The sequence below is a fragment of the Eleutherodactylus coqui genome, chromosome 2, assembly GCF_035609145.1.
Source record: "Eleutherodactylus coqui strain aEleCoq1 chromosome 2, aEleCoq1.hap1, whole genome shotgun sequence".
Classification (NCBI taxonomy): domain Eukaryota; kingdom Metazoa; phylum Chordata; class Amphibia; order Anura; family Eleutherodactylidae; genus Eleutherodactylus; species Eleutherodactylus coqui.
In genome coordinates, this window is record NC_089838.1 from 130,726,863 (window position 1) to 130,742,903 (window position 16,041).

The 16,041-nt window shown below is 45.9% G+C and overlaps 1 protein-coding gene across 2 annotated transcripts in view; it reads left to right on the top strand.

Moving 5' to 3' along the window:
• LOC136611725 (plexin-C1-like) overlaps window positions 1-15,782 on the top strand; it is a 32,969-nt gene extending 17,187 nt beyond the window's left edge. For both annotated transcript variants that reach the window (XM_066591528.1, XM_066591527.1), the window contains exons 7-11: window positions 6,599-6,686; window positions 7,450-7,546; window positions 9,043-9,093; window positions 11,160-11,210; window positions 15,003-15,782. In XM_066591528.1, the coding sequence (XP_066447625.1) occupies window positions 6,599-6,686; window positions 7,450-7,546; window positions 9,043-9,093; window positions 11,160-11,210; window positions 15,003-15,089 (374 nt within the window). In that variant the 3' untranslated portion in view covers window positions 15,090-15,782. The remainder of the gene's footprint in view (window positions 1-6,598; window positions 6,687-7,449; window positions 7,547-9,042; window positions 9,094-11,159; window positions 11,211-15,002) is intronic.
• Window positions 15,783-16,041: the final 259 nt, after the last annotated feature.

Here is a 16,041-nt window from a genome sequence, read left to right on the forward strand (position 1 = left end):
ATGGCTAGGCAGCGACCCTCTTTAAAAGTGGCGGGGCGATAGCCCACAATGCTGTACAGAAGCAATGAGAAATAGAATCCTGTGCCACCGCCATCAGGAGCTGCAGACGTAGGTATAGCAATGGGGAACCTATGTGCCACACACTATTCATTCTGTCAAGGTGTCTGCATGCCCCAGTCAGACTGGTAATATGCACCTTAACAGTAACCGCGTTGGTGGTAATGTGGTGGTGACTGCGGACCTAGTAGCATGGTTGTATTTTGTTGGTTTTCGGAATGCGGCCAGGATTAAGTGGGCCGTGGCGGGGGGATGGTGTGGGGGCTCTCTTGTTGTGTCGGTAAAGGTGAAATTCTTGGACTGCCACCAGACGAACCAATGCAAAGACATTTGCCAAGAATGTTTTCCCTGTTGGAGGAGGAGGGGGATGTTTTTGAGGCACTACGTGTCCTCTCCACGTGTCCGTGGTTATATGCACCTTTACAGTAACCGCGTTGGTGGTAATGTGGTGGTGACTGCGGACCTAGTAGCACGGTTGTATTTTGTTGGTTTTCGGAATGCGGCCAGGATTAAGTGGGCCGTGGCGGGGGGATGGTGTGGGGGCTCTCTTGTTGTGTCGGTAAAGGTGAAATTCTTGGACTGCCACCAGACGAACCAATGCAAAGACATTTGCCAAGAATGTTTTCCCTGTTGGAGGAGGAGGGGGATGTTTTTGAGGCACTACGTGTCCTCTCCACGTGTCCGTGGTTATATGCACCTTTACAGTAACCGCGTTGGTGGGAAATGGCCTCGCCGCCATCATGTCTTTGGGAAGCCTCTGTTTCCACACCCCAGAGACATACCATTAGCAGCGGTATAGGCAGAGCCCAGAATTCGTAACATTTCAGCCGTAGCATTAGGACAGGCCCCACTAACATATCACTAGCAGCATTATAGGAGGAGCGCAGTCTTCGTTCCATGTCAGCAATAGTAGCACTCAAGACAGGCCCCAGTAACAATTCCGAAGCAGCAGTATAGCGGGAGCGCAGTCTTCGTTCCATGTCAGCAATAGTAGCACTCAAGACAGGCCCCAGTAACAATTCCGAAGCAGCAGTATAGCGGGAGCGCAGTCTTCGTTCCATGTCAGCAATAGTAGCACTCAAGACAGGCCCCAGTAACAATTCCGAAGCAGCAGTATAGCGGGAGCGCAGTCTTAGTTCCATTTCAGTAGCCTTAGTATAGCCAAGGCCCAAGTTACATTTATGTAGCTAAAGTGTACGCCAACCCCACACACCTTTCTGTACCATGAGTGCAGGCGAAGAACATACAAATTGCTATGATTACACTGTAGGTGAGGGCCCCAAAAATTTGGTGTACCAACAGTACTAATGTACCTCAGTAAAAATTGGCCATGCCCAACCAAGATGGCAGGTGAATCGCTTTGGTTAATGTGGCTTAAGTGGTAACTAGGCCTGGAGGCAGCCCAGTGTAACGAAAAATTGGTTCAAGTTAAAGTTCCAACGCTTTTAAGCGCATTGAAACTTATAAAAATTGTTCAGAAAAATTATTTGAGTGAGCCTTGTGGCCCTAAGAAAAATTGCCCGTTCAGCGTGATTACGTGAGGTTTCAGGAGGAGGAGCAGGAGGAGGAGGAGGAATATTAGACACAGATTGATGAAGCAGAAATGTCCCCGTTTTGGATGGTGAGAGAGAACGTAGCTTCCATCCGCGGGTGCAGCCTACGTATTGCTTACGTATCGCTGCTGTCCGCTGGTGGAGAACAGAAGTCTGGGGAAATCCAGGCTTTGTTCATCTTGATGAGTGTTAGCCTGTCGGCACTGTCGGTTGACAAGCGGCTAAGCTTATCTGTGATGATTCCCCCAGCCGCACTAAACACCCTCTCCGACAAGACGCTAGCCGCAGGACAAGCAAGCACCTCCAGGGCATACAGCGCTAGTTCAGGCCACGTGTCCAGCTTCGACACCCAGTAGTTGTAGGGGGCAGAGGCGTCACCAAGGATGGTCGTGCGATCCGCTACGTACTCCCTCACCATCCTTTTACAGTGCTCCCGCCGACTCAGCCGTGACTGGGGAGCGGTGACACAGTCTTGGTGGGGAGCCATAAAGCTGGCCAGGCCCTTAAAGACTGTTGCACTGCCTGGGATGTACATGCTGCTCGATCTACGCACATCCCCTGCTACCTTTGCCTCGGTACTGCGCCTTCTGCCACTAGCGCTGTCGGCTTGGAATTTTACCATCAGCTTGTCCGCAAGGGTCCTGTGGTATAGCAACACTCTCGAACCCCTTTCCTCTTCGGGAATCAGAGTGGGCAGGTTCTCCTTATACCGTGGATCGAGCAGTGTGTACACCCAGTAATCCGTCGTGGCCAGAATGCGTGCAACGCGAGGGTCACGAGAAAGGCATCCTAACATGAAGTCAGCCATGTGTGCCAGGGTACCTGTACGCAACACATGGCTGTCTTCACTAGGAAGATCACTTTCAGGATCCTCCTCCTCCTCCTCCTCCTCAGGCCATACACGCTGAAAGGATGACAGGCAATCAGCCGGTGTACCGTCAGCAGCGGGCCAAGCTGTCTCTTCCCCCTCCTCCTCATCCTCCTCATGCTCCTCCTCCTCCTCCTGTACGCGCTGAGAAATAGACAGGAGGGTGCCCTGACTATCCAGCGGCATACTGTCTTCCCCCGCCCCCGTTTCCGAGCGCAAAGCAGCTGCCTTTATGGTTTGCAGGGAATTTCTCAAGATGCATAGCAGAGGAATGGTGACGCTAATGATTGTAGCATCGCCGCTCACCACCTGGGTAGACTCCTCAAAATTACCAAGGACATGGCAGATGTCTGCCAACCAGGCCCACTCTTCTGAAAGGAATTGAGGAGGCTGACTCCCACTGCGCCGCCCATGTTGGAGTTGGTATTCGACTATAGCTCTACGCTGTTCATAGAGCCTGGCCAACATGTGGAGCGTAGAGTTCCACCGTGTGGGCACGTCGCACAGCAGTCGGTGCACTGGCAGCTTAAAGTGATGTTGCAGGGTGCGCAGGGTGGCAGCGTCCGTGTGGGACTTGCGAAAATGTGCGCAGAGCCGGCGCGCCTTTACGAGCAGGTCTGACAAGCGTGGGTAGCTTTTCAGAAAGCGCTGAACCACCAAATTAAAGACGTGGGCCAGGCATGGCACGTGCGTGAGGCTGCCGAGCTGCAGAGCCGCCACCAGGTTACGGCCGTTGTCACACACGACCATGCCCGGTTGGAGGCTCAGCGGCGCAAGCCAGCGGTCGGTCTGCTGTGTCAGACCCTGCAGCAGTTCGTGGGCCGTGTGCCTCTTATCGCCTAAGCTGAGTAGTTTCAGCACGGCCTGCTGACGCTTGCCCACTGCTGTGCTGCCACACCGCGCGACACCGACTGCTGGCGACATGCTGCTGCTAACACATCTTGATTGCGAGACAGAGGAGGAGGAGGAGGAGGGTGCTTTAGTGGAGGAAGCATACACCTCCGCAGATACCACCACCGAGCTGGGGCCCGCAATTCTGGGGGTGGGTAGGACGTGAGCGGTCCCGGGCTCTGACTCTGTCCCAGCCTCCACTAAATTCACCCAATGTGCCGTCAGGGAGATGTAGTGGCCCTGCCCGCCTGTGCTTGTCCACGTGTCCGTAGTTAAGTGGACCGTGGCAGTAACCGCGTTGGTGAGGGCGCGTACAATGTTGCGTGAGACGTGGTCGTGCAGGGCTGGGACGGCACATCGGGAAAAGTAGTGGCGACTGGGAACTGAGTAGCGCGGGGCCGCCGCCTCCATGATACTTTTGAAGGACTCCGTTTCCACAACCCTATACGGCAGCATCTCAAGGCTGATGAATTTTGCTATGCGGACGGTTAACGTTTGAGCGTGCAGGTGCGTGGCGGCGTACTTGCGCTTGCGCTCCAACAGTTGCGCAAGCGACGGCTGGACGGTGCGCTGAACTACACTGCTGGATGGGGCCGAAGACAGCGGAGGTGAGGGTGTGGGTGCAGGCCAGGAGACGGTAGTGCCTGTGTCCTGAGAGGGGGGTTGCATCTCAGTGGCAGGTTGGGGCACAGGGGGAGAGGCAGGGGTGCAAACCGGAGGCGCTGAACGGCCTTCGTCCCACCTTGCGGGGTGCTTGGCCATCATATGTCTGCGCATGGTGGTGGTGGTGAGGCTGTTGGTGTTGGCTCCCCGGCTGAGCTTTGCGCGACAAAGGTTGCACACCACTGTTCGTCGGTCGTCAGGCGTCTCTGTGAAAAACTGCCAGACCTTAGAGCACCTCGGCCTCTTCAGGGTGGCATGGCGCGAGGGGGCGCTTTGGGAAACACTTGGTGGATTATTCGGTCTGGCCCTGCCTCTACCCCTGGCCACCGCACTGCCTCTTGCAACCTGCCCTGCTGATGCCCTTGACTTCCCCTCTGAAGACCTGTCCTGCTGAGTAAGCGTTGCACACCAGGTGGGGTCAGTCACCTCATCGTCCTGCTGCTCTTCCTCCGAATCCTCTGTGCGCTGCTCCCTCGGACTTACTGCCCTTACTACTACCTCACTGCAAGACAACTGTGTCTGATCGTCATCGTCCTCCTCACCCACAGAAAGTTGTTGAGACAGTTGGCGGAAATCCCCAGCCTCTTCCCCCGGACCCCGGGAACTTTCGAATGGTTGGGCATCAGTGACGATAAACTCCTCTGGTGGGAGAGGAACCGCTGCTGCCCAATCTAAGCAGGGGCCCGAGAACAGTTCCTGGGAGTGTTCCCGCTCCTGAGCAGGTGTCATTGTAGTGGAGTGAGGAGGCTGGGAGGAAGGAGGAGCAGCAGACAGAGGATTCGGATTTGCAGCAGTGGACGGCGCAGAACTGCGGGTTGACGATAGGTTGCTCGAAGCACTTTCTGCCATCCAGGACAGGACCTGCTCACACTGCTCATTTTCTAATAACCGTCTCCCGCGTGGACCCATTAATTGGGCGATGAATGTGGGGACGCCAGAAACGTGCCTCTCTCCTAATCGCGCAGCAGTCGGCTGCGACACACCTGGATCAGGAGCTCGGCCTGTGCCCACACCCTGACTTGGCCCTCCGCGTCCTCGGCCGCGTCCACGTCCTCTAGGCCTACCCCTACCCCTCAGCATGCTGTATTACCAGTGATTTGATTTCACAGGCAGCTAATAAATTGGCCCAAGACTGCAGGCCAAATATAATTTTTTCCCTTTTTTGAAAACGAAAGGCCCCACTGCCTCTAGTGAATGTATAATCTAAGTTTAATAACTGTGCTGTTTTCCTGCTAATGTGTCACAGAACGTGAGGGTAGCAGAGTTATTAACTGTGGCAGAGCAGGTATTTTTTTTCCCAATTAAGGAAAGCAAATGGCGAAGCCAGGAGTAAAACGTAGCTGGGTGCGTCTGATTTTTAAAGGTTGCACACGCAGCCGACACGTGTCCACCGCCCTTAGGACGGACAGAGGCAGGACAAATAGAAATATTTTCCGTTTTTTGCACCAAAAGGCAGCACTGCGTATATTCAATGAATAATAACTGTGTTGTGGCCCTGCCTACACAATTCTTTCCCTGCAGTATCAATGGAGGGTGCAATGCTCTGCAGAGGCGATTTTGAGAAGTAAAAAAAAATGCAGCACAGCTAACAGCAGCCTGGACAGTACTGCACACGGTTAAATATGGCCCTAGAAAGGACCGTTGAGGTTCTTGAAGGCTACACTCACTCCTAACACTCTCCCTGCCTATGCAGCACTTCTGTCCCTAATGCCGGGTGCAACGCTCTGCAGAGGCGATTTTGAGAAAAAAAAAATTGCCACTGCTAACAGCAGCCAACACACAGCTATCAGTGGCCCTAATAAGGACCTTTGGGGGGTCTTGAAGCCTACACTAACTACCAATTCTTTCCCTACAGCAGCTCCGGTACAAACAGCACTGTCCCTCATCTAACTCACACGGCATCTGAGGCGAGCCGCGGGAGGGGCCGACTTTTATATTCGGCGAACACCTGATCTCGCCAGCCACTCACAGCAGGGGGGTGGTATAGGGCTTGAACGTCACAGGGGGAAGTTATAATGCCTTCCCTGTCTTTCAATTGGCCAGAAAAGCGCGCTAACGTCTCAGGGAAGGAAGTGAAAGTAACCCGAACACCGCATGGTGTTCGTTACGAATAACGAACATCCCGAACACCCTAATATTCGCACGAATATCAAGCTCGGAAGAACACGTTCGCTCATCTCTAATCACAATGATGTTCGTAATGTTACTTAAAATATTTATCAGACTGCTATAGGGTGGTTTTACATCTGTGTCTGCATGCGGCAATTTTACTTCTGTTCAAAAGCCAGGCAGTTGAGCGGAAACTGAACGGACCCCATTATAGTCAATGGGGTCTGTCTAACACTAAGTTTCGTCCTTAGACAGAGCTATTTGGCCATGGGGATTCCCTTTTCCTGCTCCCCGAAATGGGTAGGAAAACAGAACTCTGGGCGCAGGTGTGAAACCATCCTTAGGTGATGCAAATGAACTCTGCAAAATATATCATAAAGCTGTAACTACTAAAATATAACTGTCAATACAATAATATGCACTAATAATGTTTGTAATCATTTTTTTTTATTTTTAGCCACATTATCTGCTGCAGCACAGAGTAATAGCATAGCTTTCTCCGCACAGTTCCAGTTTCAGAAGTGCTCACAGTACTCAGCATTCAGGTACATAACTATTGGCGTGCATAAAGGTCTGCAATATGCGGGCCACACATTTGGGATCTGTAGCTATCTCCAGAATGGGGGTCCCCTGGATAATGAATAGAGTGGCCACATATGTGCCACCAGAGGTGAGACCTTCCTCCATCAGATGTTATGTCATATCCTTTGAATATACTATAAATGCCTAAGATGAGAAAGGCCCTTTAACATCTTTTTACTTGTGTAATTAAATAATTTAGCCCTTATACATAAATCTCAAGACTCTAAACCCGAAACAAATAGATTTTCTTTTTAAGTGATCATTCTACCACACTTTTATAGTGTTTTAAAATGTATGTAAAAACACCATTTATTTCAAAAGTTTTTAAATGCTTTTTTGGTAGTGTTCTTTAATTTCTGACATTTTGTAGGTTTTTCTGTCACTTATTAAGCCTGCTGAGAAGCCTATTGTAACAAATGCCGGAAAATGCCACATAAAGAGAATACTGTGTTTTGAAAAAATGAAACTGACCCCAAAAAGGCAACAAAACACGAAGCACTATGTAATGTAGACTTTGCAGTATTTTACCATAGACTGTGATGTAACATCAGGCCGCAGGGTTTTGAAATTCTGTGAAAAATAGTCCAAAAAAGACATCAAAACACTATCTAATAGATGGTCTAATAGATCTGGAATAAACCATATTATCTGGCACTAATTTGTCTAACCTGTAATTTGTTTGTGCTTGCTGACATATATTATTAATTTACATTTCCCTCATGACAGTTGCTTGGATTGCATATCAAGTGGTTGCTTATGGTGCACTAAAGCCTCCAGGTGTACATCCCCACTGAGCCAGTGTGAAAGTGATTATGTAGATGAGGTGAGTGTAGTGAGAAAAATAGAAAGAAGTTATACAGAACTATAAATGTAGAAGCTATTGGTGCAGAAATGACCTGGGATTATTTGGAATCCATCAGGAGAGAACACAGAAACTTTTGTTGTTGAATTCCTAAATTAAAGCAGCCCCTTTCAACAAAGAATAGCGTCATACCCATTTTATTAACAGGTGTAAGACAATGAGACAGTGATGCCATACGACATTTCTATTCTGTGTAGCATAGCATGCTGCTGATGTTCAGGTTGTGTGACAGCTGTCACCATGTACCTCTTGCCTTATGCAGTAGACCTAGGCCGGTTTCACATCCAAGTCCGGCTCAAAATTCTAGAATAAAAAGCGCTGCATGTTCAAAAGCCGAGCACTTGAGTGGAAACTGAATGGACCCAGTTATAGTCAATGGGGTCCGTTCGGTGCTATTCGGTTCTGTCCTGAAACTGAGCCGTATGGCCACGGGAATTCCACTTTCCTGCTCCCAGGAAGGCGAAACCCGCAGCACAGGTGTGAAACAACTCTTAAATGTGGAAGTATATATGGAGAAACAAAGCATTTTTCAAAATATGGGAATTCCTGTATACAGATATATTGCTATTATATATGTATACACACAGTGTTAATTTATTTTTGTCAATTAACAAAATGCAACGTGAACAAGAAAAAAATATGTGAATCCAATCAATATTTGTTGTGACCACCTTTTTGCCTTCACAACAGCATCAATTCTTCTAGGTACACTTGCACACACTTTTTGAAGGAACTCAGCAGGAAGGTTGTTCCAAACGTCTTGGAGAACTAACCGCAGATCTTCTGTGGATGTCGGCTTGTTCACCTCCTCCTGTCTCTTCATGTAATCCCAGATAGACTTGATAATGTTGAGATCAGGACTCTGTGGGTCCATATCATCACTTCCAGGACTCCTTGTTTTTTATGCTGAAGATAGTTCTTAATAACATTGGCTGCCAAGTTCTTTTAAAAACTGTACCTAGAAGAATGTGTTGTTTTGAAGGCAAAGGGTGGTCACATCAAATATTGATTTGATTTCCCTTTTGTTTATGCACTTCGTATTTTGCTAATTGACAAATATAAGCTATTAACACTTCCATTTTTAGACGCATTCTTACTCTGTAGCATTTTTTCACACCTGCCTAAAATATTTGTATATATATATATATATATATATATATATATATATATATATATACACACACATATATATCGTTCTGCTTATCATAATGTTCTGCTTATAGTCCACTACTATGTAATGTATTTTGCCATATAGTCCAAAAAGCTCTGAAAGATTTTACTTTACTATTACTCAATGCAAATTTGGCTATTAATTTCTAGGCCTATCTACAGACTGGTTTGGGTGAACAGGGGGGGCAAAGTAATTCAAGTGCACATTTCAATATTTTCTATAATCCAATTACATTTTAATAGAAAATGTTATAATCCGTTTTTTCTTATATATTTTATATCCACAGGACCAATGCAGGGTCATTGAAGAAAAAGCAACACAGGGATCTTCATCTAATGTAAGGTTCTAATGCTTAGTTATACAATCAGGATAGGCAAACTTGTAAGAGCGTTGGAAACGTTAATATTTGTGTAGTATTAGCCATAGAATGTATGTATGCTAATAGAATACAGATAAATGTCTATATGATTGAGTGTTATAGTACTAAAGAATAATAGTAGATACGCCTTTATATGGAGAGTGTAATGTATAGCTGTGCCTATAGAGCAAAACCTGTGGCCCACGGGTCTCCTACGGCTTGCAGCCTCCACTCTGCTAGAGAGAAGCCTGTGTGATTAGCTGTCTTTCTGAAGATCTTGGGGGCTACCCGCAGCAAGACTGCAATGAGTACTTACCTCAGCTGTTGAGACAAGTGCTCATTGGCTTCTGTTGCACACTTACAGGCTATGACAGGCCTTGTACGACAGGAGCCTGTATGAACTAATGAGGATTTTCCTTGACAGGTGAGAAAGACATTCATTATTTTGCTGAACCCTGTATGTTAATATGCTGGAACAGAAGAGTGAGCTGTATGGGAGAAGTACAGGGGAATGGGAAGAGAGTAGGGACTGGGGACAGATGTGTTATGAGGAGGAGATTGTGATGTGGGTGGAGACATGACTCTTAGGGGTGCAGTGACTTGGAACAGAATTGACTTAGAGATGACTTAAATGAAACGCAATGTGAAAGTACTGTATGATGCAAAATTGCAGTGTAATATTTTGTGACATATTAGAATAATTGATGTTAGACACCATTCTCTTTAGGTCAAATATCTAATCAGATGATCCCTTCGATATCTAATCAGGTGGTATAAAATGCATATACATTTGACCTAAAGAGAACTGTGTCTAACATAAATTATTCTAATATTTCACAAAATATTATACCTTCAATTTTGCATCATACAGTAGTTTCACGTTGCGTTTCATTTAAGTCATCTCTAAGTCAATTCTGTTCCATAGTTACTATAAACTAGAATCCTGTTCTGGCAGATTCAGGGCTTGAACACATGAATATGCTTTTCTCCCGTTATGAGGCCGTGATAATCAGCTGCATACTGGGACAAAACAAAACCATTGATTTCAGTGGTTTCGTTTCTACAACCTGGATTCTCACCTATTAATTGTACAGGGGAGAAAAGATAGGACTTGCCCTATCTTTCCCACACATTGTATTAACTACGTGCGGGAAATGTATCTTCCCGCTATTTTTTTATAACTCCTGTGCTATGGCACAGAGTTTGAACGGCTGACGAGGAAAAAAGAAAACTCGTTAATGCACAACTACACTCCGTACTGGCGAGTGTAGTTGTGCATATGGCCGTCTCAAACCGCCCCCAAACTGTCCTTGTATTATATGGATTGCCAATCATTTGCATGGTGCCATGTAACACTGCATTAAGGCCCATTTAGACTTTTGAGCTATAATCGTTGTCATTTACAGCGCAAGATCACCTTGCGCTGCCAGCGGAGGATGCAGAAGACAAGCGGGATGTTATACAGCCGGACCGCTCTGTACTTTATACGCAGCTGTCATCAGGGAGCGGGATACAGCTGAAACAATAGTATCAGCTGTATCCCACTGTGAATTCCTGATAAAGCTCATCGTCGTCTTTCAGCACGATGATGAGCAACGGCATAACGAAAACTGCACAATGTAAGTGCAGTTACACACAATATTTATCGCTCAAAGACGGCATTTGAGCGAATTTCGAGCTGGTTGGACGCAGCTTTCCCTGGCTAAATCAACAGGGGTGGTCGTATTCTGAAAGGGGTGGTTATCTAATCAGATGACCCCTTTGATTATCTAATCAGGTGGTATAAAATGCATATATCAATTGTTACCCGACGCTGGACCTATTCCGTTTTCCTGTACATCTTGCTATTTAGTCCAAAAGGGGACTCTTCTCCAGAGGAGGTTTGCTTTACTGTTAATCCAGGCATGTTTGGCTGTTAATTTGTAGTTCTAACTACAAACTACTATAGCTAAACAGGAGGGGAGAGTAGTTCAAATCCACGTTACATTTTCATAGAATATTAGAATATTAAAATCAGCTCTCTCTTATGTATTTTATCTCCACAGGACAAATGCAGAGTCATTAAAAGCAAAACAGCAAATGGATCTTCAGCTAATGTAAGATAATAGCTACAATATAATAGATCACAACTTCTGTGTTTCCCTGATAATAAGACCTAGCCTGATTATAAGCCTTACCCTGAATTTTGGGGGAAGCAAGGGGCTGAAATATAAGCCATCCCCTGAAAATAAGCCCGTGCTACCATACATGACAAAAAAAGCAATACTCACCTAGTAGCCGGTGTTTGGGTCACTGCAGGCTTTCTGTTCTCCTGGCTCTGATTGGCTAATGTGGCGCTCGATGAACCAATCAGAGCAATTGCTTGCTGGAGGCAGGGTATTCAAGCCCTGCTATAAGGAAAAATTGCTCTGTCGGTGTTCAGGAGAACACAGAAGCCTGCAGCAGAGCCGCAGCCCAGCTTGAGGGACCCAAACACCGGCTACTAGGTGAGTATTATAAGACAAACCCTGAAAATAAGACACTGTGCTTCTTTTGGGGCAAAATTAATATGAGACAGTGTCTTCTTTTCGAGGAAACACTGTATCATATGCAAACTTGTAATTGAGTTGTAACAGTTAAGCCTTTGAACTTTAGAAACGTTGTCATGTTTAATCCCTTCATACCCAATGATGTATATGTACATCACGGGAGGGAAGCAGTTAGTGTGAAATGTTGTACATGTACAGCATGTGGATGGCAGAAGACAAGGAGCTGAGCCCATGCCATCTGCAGCGAGAACTGGCTGTAACGGACAGCCAGTATCCTACTACAACAGTGGGGATCGGAGAGAATGATAATAATAATCTTCATTTGTATAGTGTCAACTTATTCCTGATCACTGTTGTTAACCCATACAGGTCCTGATCAATGTTGATTGCAAAATGTAAGTGCTTAACAGAGGGAGCTCTCTCTGTGACATCATTTGCCCTTCATCATCCAATTATGGAGGTCTCATGGCTTGCCATGGCTTATAATGATAAAGATAGGATGATGTAGTAGAGAGCTGAGCAATTATAGGATCACAGTTACAAGTACCCTACACAGACATAATTTTCTTTTACCATTTTCTAACTGTCAAAAAAAACGAAAAAAAAAACAGTTGTCCGCTTAGGATTCCGCAATTCAAATCCGCCCGTGTGCATTCACCCTAAGGGTGCCTTTCCACTAGCATTTTTTTAACACTGTGATATCGCTGCGTTTTTTTCACGCGATTGTCAGTGGGACTTTCTAATGTTAAAAACGCATCGCACAAAAACTAAAAGTTTGTGTTTTGCGATTTTTGTGCAATGCGTTTTTAACATTAGAAAGTCCCATTGACAATCGCATGAAAAAAACGCAGCAATATTGCAGCGTTAAAAACGCTAGTGGAAAGGCACCATAACTGTGATTCTTAGGATCTCCGGGGCTGGCCATGGAACAACTGCAATGAGTTCTTTCCTCAGCTGTCAAGGAAAGCGCTCATTGATTAGTACAGGCTCCTGTCACACTCTCAGGGCTTCCACCCACTGGCGATATTTTCTCCACTGCAATGCGATTCTAAAGTTAAAGTCTTGCATTGCAGTGCGAGAAAAAAATTGGCATGACGCCGGGATATCGGCATCACGCCGACATATCGCCAGTCTTTTCAACAGGGCCAGCGGCAGCAGCGCTAGCCCCATTAATAAGAGATGGAGAATGCCGGGGACTTCTGCCACAGCTGTCACAGCTGTCACAGCTGTGGCAGAAGTCCCCGGCATTCTAGCCCATTGCCTTCAATGGGATGCTGCCGATCCCATTGAAAGCACTGCTTTCTGCAAAGCCCCGCGGAATGATTATCGGGGAAGGGCTTAAAATATATAACCTTCCCCGATAATCTGCCAAAAGTGTGTTAAAAAATAAAAAAATGTATTACTCACCTCTCCTGCGCTCAGCCGCGTCCTCCTGCTGGCCCCCCGGCACTGCTATTAAGCTCTTTCAGCAATCGGGAATTTAAAAATCCCTACCTCCTGAAAGGACTGTGCAGATTGGCTGAGGGCTCAGCCAATAGCAGCTACTGCTTAGCTATTGGCTAAGCGCTCAGCCAATCACACATAGCTCATAGCTATTCATTCATGAATAGCTTAGCTATTGGCTGAGCGCTCAGCCAATCACACATAGCCCTTAGCTATTCATTCATGAATAGCTATATCTTAGCTATTCATGAATGAATAGCTAAGAGCTATGTGTGATTGGCTGAGCGCTCAGCAAATAGCTAAGCAGTAGCTGCTATTGGCTGAGCCTTCGGCCAATCTGCACAGCCCTTTCAGGAGGCGGGGAGTTTTAAATCCCCGACTGCTGAAAGAGCTTAATAGCAGTGCCGGGGAGCCAGCAGGAGGACGCGGCTGAGCGCAGGAGAGGTGAGTAATACATTTCTTTATTTTTTTTACACACTTATTGATGATTGTTGGGGAAGGGCTTATATTTCAAGCCCTTCCCCAATAATCATTCTGCGGGGCTTGGCTGAAACCATTGATTTCATTGGGATCGGCAGCAGTGCCGATCCCATTGAAAGCAATAGAATAGAATGCCGCGGACTTCTGCCACAGCTGTGACAGCTGTGGCAGAAGTCCGCGGCATTCTCCCAATGCTTTCAATGGGGCTAGCGCTGCTGTTGCTAGCCCCATTGAAACCACTTGCGATATGCCGGTTCTATACCAACCTCTTTCTTGTGCTGCGATGCGAGATTTTTCTCGTGCTCTTGCAGCGCAAGAAAGAAAATATCGCCAGTGGGTGGGAGCCCTATAGAAGCCTGTATGAACCAAAGAGCGCTTTGCTTGACAGCCAAGGAAAATGTTTATTATTTATCTGAGCCTTGTATGTCAATATACAAGGAAGGTAGAGTGGGTTGTAGGGAAGAAGTCAAGTGCAAAGGAGTGGAAATAGAGTGGGGACTGGAGATGTGTTATGGGGGAGATATAACCTTGTAGAAGGATTCTGCGATAGAGTGATTCTGATGTGTTATCCATCAACGTAGCAGTCTGAGGACTTGTTTTTTGTGGGACGATTTGAATTTTTCAATAGTATTTAATGTACCATATAATGTACTGAAAAACTTTTTAAAAAGTCTGAAGTGAAATGAAAAAATGCAATTTCGCCATCTTTAGGAGGGTCTTGTTTTTACAGTGACACACTGCAGCAAAAATAAAATAACTTTATTACATGGTCACTACGATTACGACGATACAAAATTTCTAGTTTTTCTTCTGACAGCCATACCTATTTTTAGGTCAACATAATTTTATGAGACCCTGTTTTTTTGTGGGGTATCCTGTAGTTTTTGTTGGTACCATTTTGTAGTACTTATGACTTTTTGATCACTTTATATTAAAATTTTTCTTGGAGACAACGTGACCTAAAAAGTGCAATTCTGACTGTTTACCATGCGGGCTAAAAAATACGTTATTTGATAGATCAGAGCTTTGCGAACACAGCTATACCTATGAAAGATGCACATTTGTAGGGGTGTGTGGGATTATTGTGATGTGGGTCTGTGGGGTTGAGATTGCAATTGGGGAGACATGGTTTGTGGGAGGAGATGCGATTTTATGTGTGGGTTGGGATCGAGATTGAGTGAAGGGAGTTGATGTTCAGGTTGCTACAGTGGGGTGAGATAATGCCTCCGAGGAAGAGAATGAGATGATGTGGGAAGGGGGAAAAGATGCCAAAGAACTGTTGTTGAATATGGCAGTTGGTTTTGAACAGTGAGGGCACCCAGTCGACCACAGGGAGGAGACCCATAAAATAATATGGCCAAGTAATTGATATTACATAGATTTTAAATAAAATTAATGAATTTATGACCTGTGTGGCATTGTTTGGTTCTCTTTTAGGCACTTCACATCTGTTTTTCACACCCGGATTGGCTGTTTTACCTGCTTGCTGTATGGATCAGTTGTCTATACCCTGTATCTATGTAATTATATGCACCCTGTATGGCTCTTATTTGCAACCCATATGGTTCTGCCGTGTATGCTCGCCAGTATTTGCGTTCCATACAGCTCTGTTTCCATATTATTCTATTTGCACCCAATTGATCTATTGTGTAAGTGTATGTTCACATTTATAATAAGGAGTGGCAGCAAGTGTGAGTGGATGGAGCAAGGTTCTGGAAGTCTATGGGAGAGGTTGGGTCAGAATAAAGCGGGATGTGCAAGAAATCCCTGAAGCCTCCTGTTTGGACTAGGGTGCCGGACAGTCGATCATGGTAGCTGAAGTAGGTCCAGCCATTTTTGTTACTTTGCTGAGGAGAGCCCCCAACCAAGTGAACTGCGAGCCTGGAGTTCCCATGGAGCCATGAGAAGTCTGATAGTGATTTAGAGACTGTATATTTCAAGAAGGCCTGTGAGCGTTCAAGAAACTGTATCTAACCAAAGTGTAAACTATGAGAACGCTCAAGAATTTTTGAAAAACTGCAGAAAATCTAAGTGACACTGCATATTTGTGAAGCTTAACAATTTGCATTGAACCTGTGCTTATGTTATAGACCATAAAAGAGTTGCTAAAGTTTTGCAGATTGTAACATAATATTCTAAACTGTGTACTGCTAATTCTTGTTAAGTAACTGTATCACTGAAACCGCTGCTAAGTAAAGTTGCTAATTTTTTGGACTCTGCTCCGCCTCTTATTCCAGACTGGCTTTCACTGATGTTAGATATATAACATGACAATATAAAGCAAGACTTTTGTAAATATGACTTAGATCTATTACAGACATCAGTCTAGATATATAGAAATTTTCCAAGTGAACCAAAAAGGGCATTGAAACAGTTGATATTTTACTGAGGTTGTTCTGCTAATTTATTCATAGGCAGGAGACCTCAAATGTCTCTCATCCCAGCTCCCAGCTCCGCGCCGCAAGGTCCCACGCTG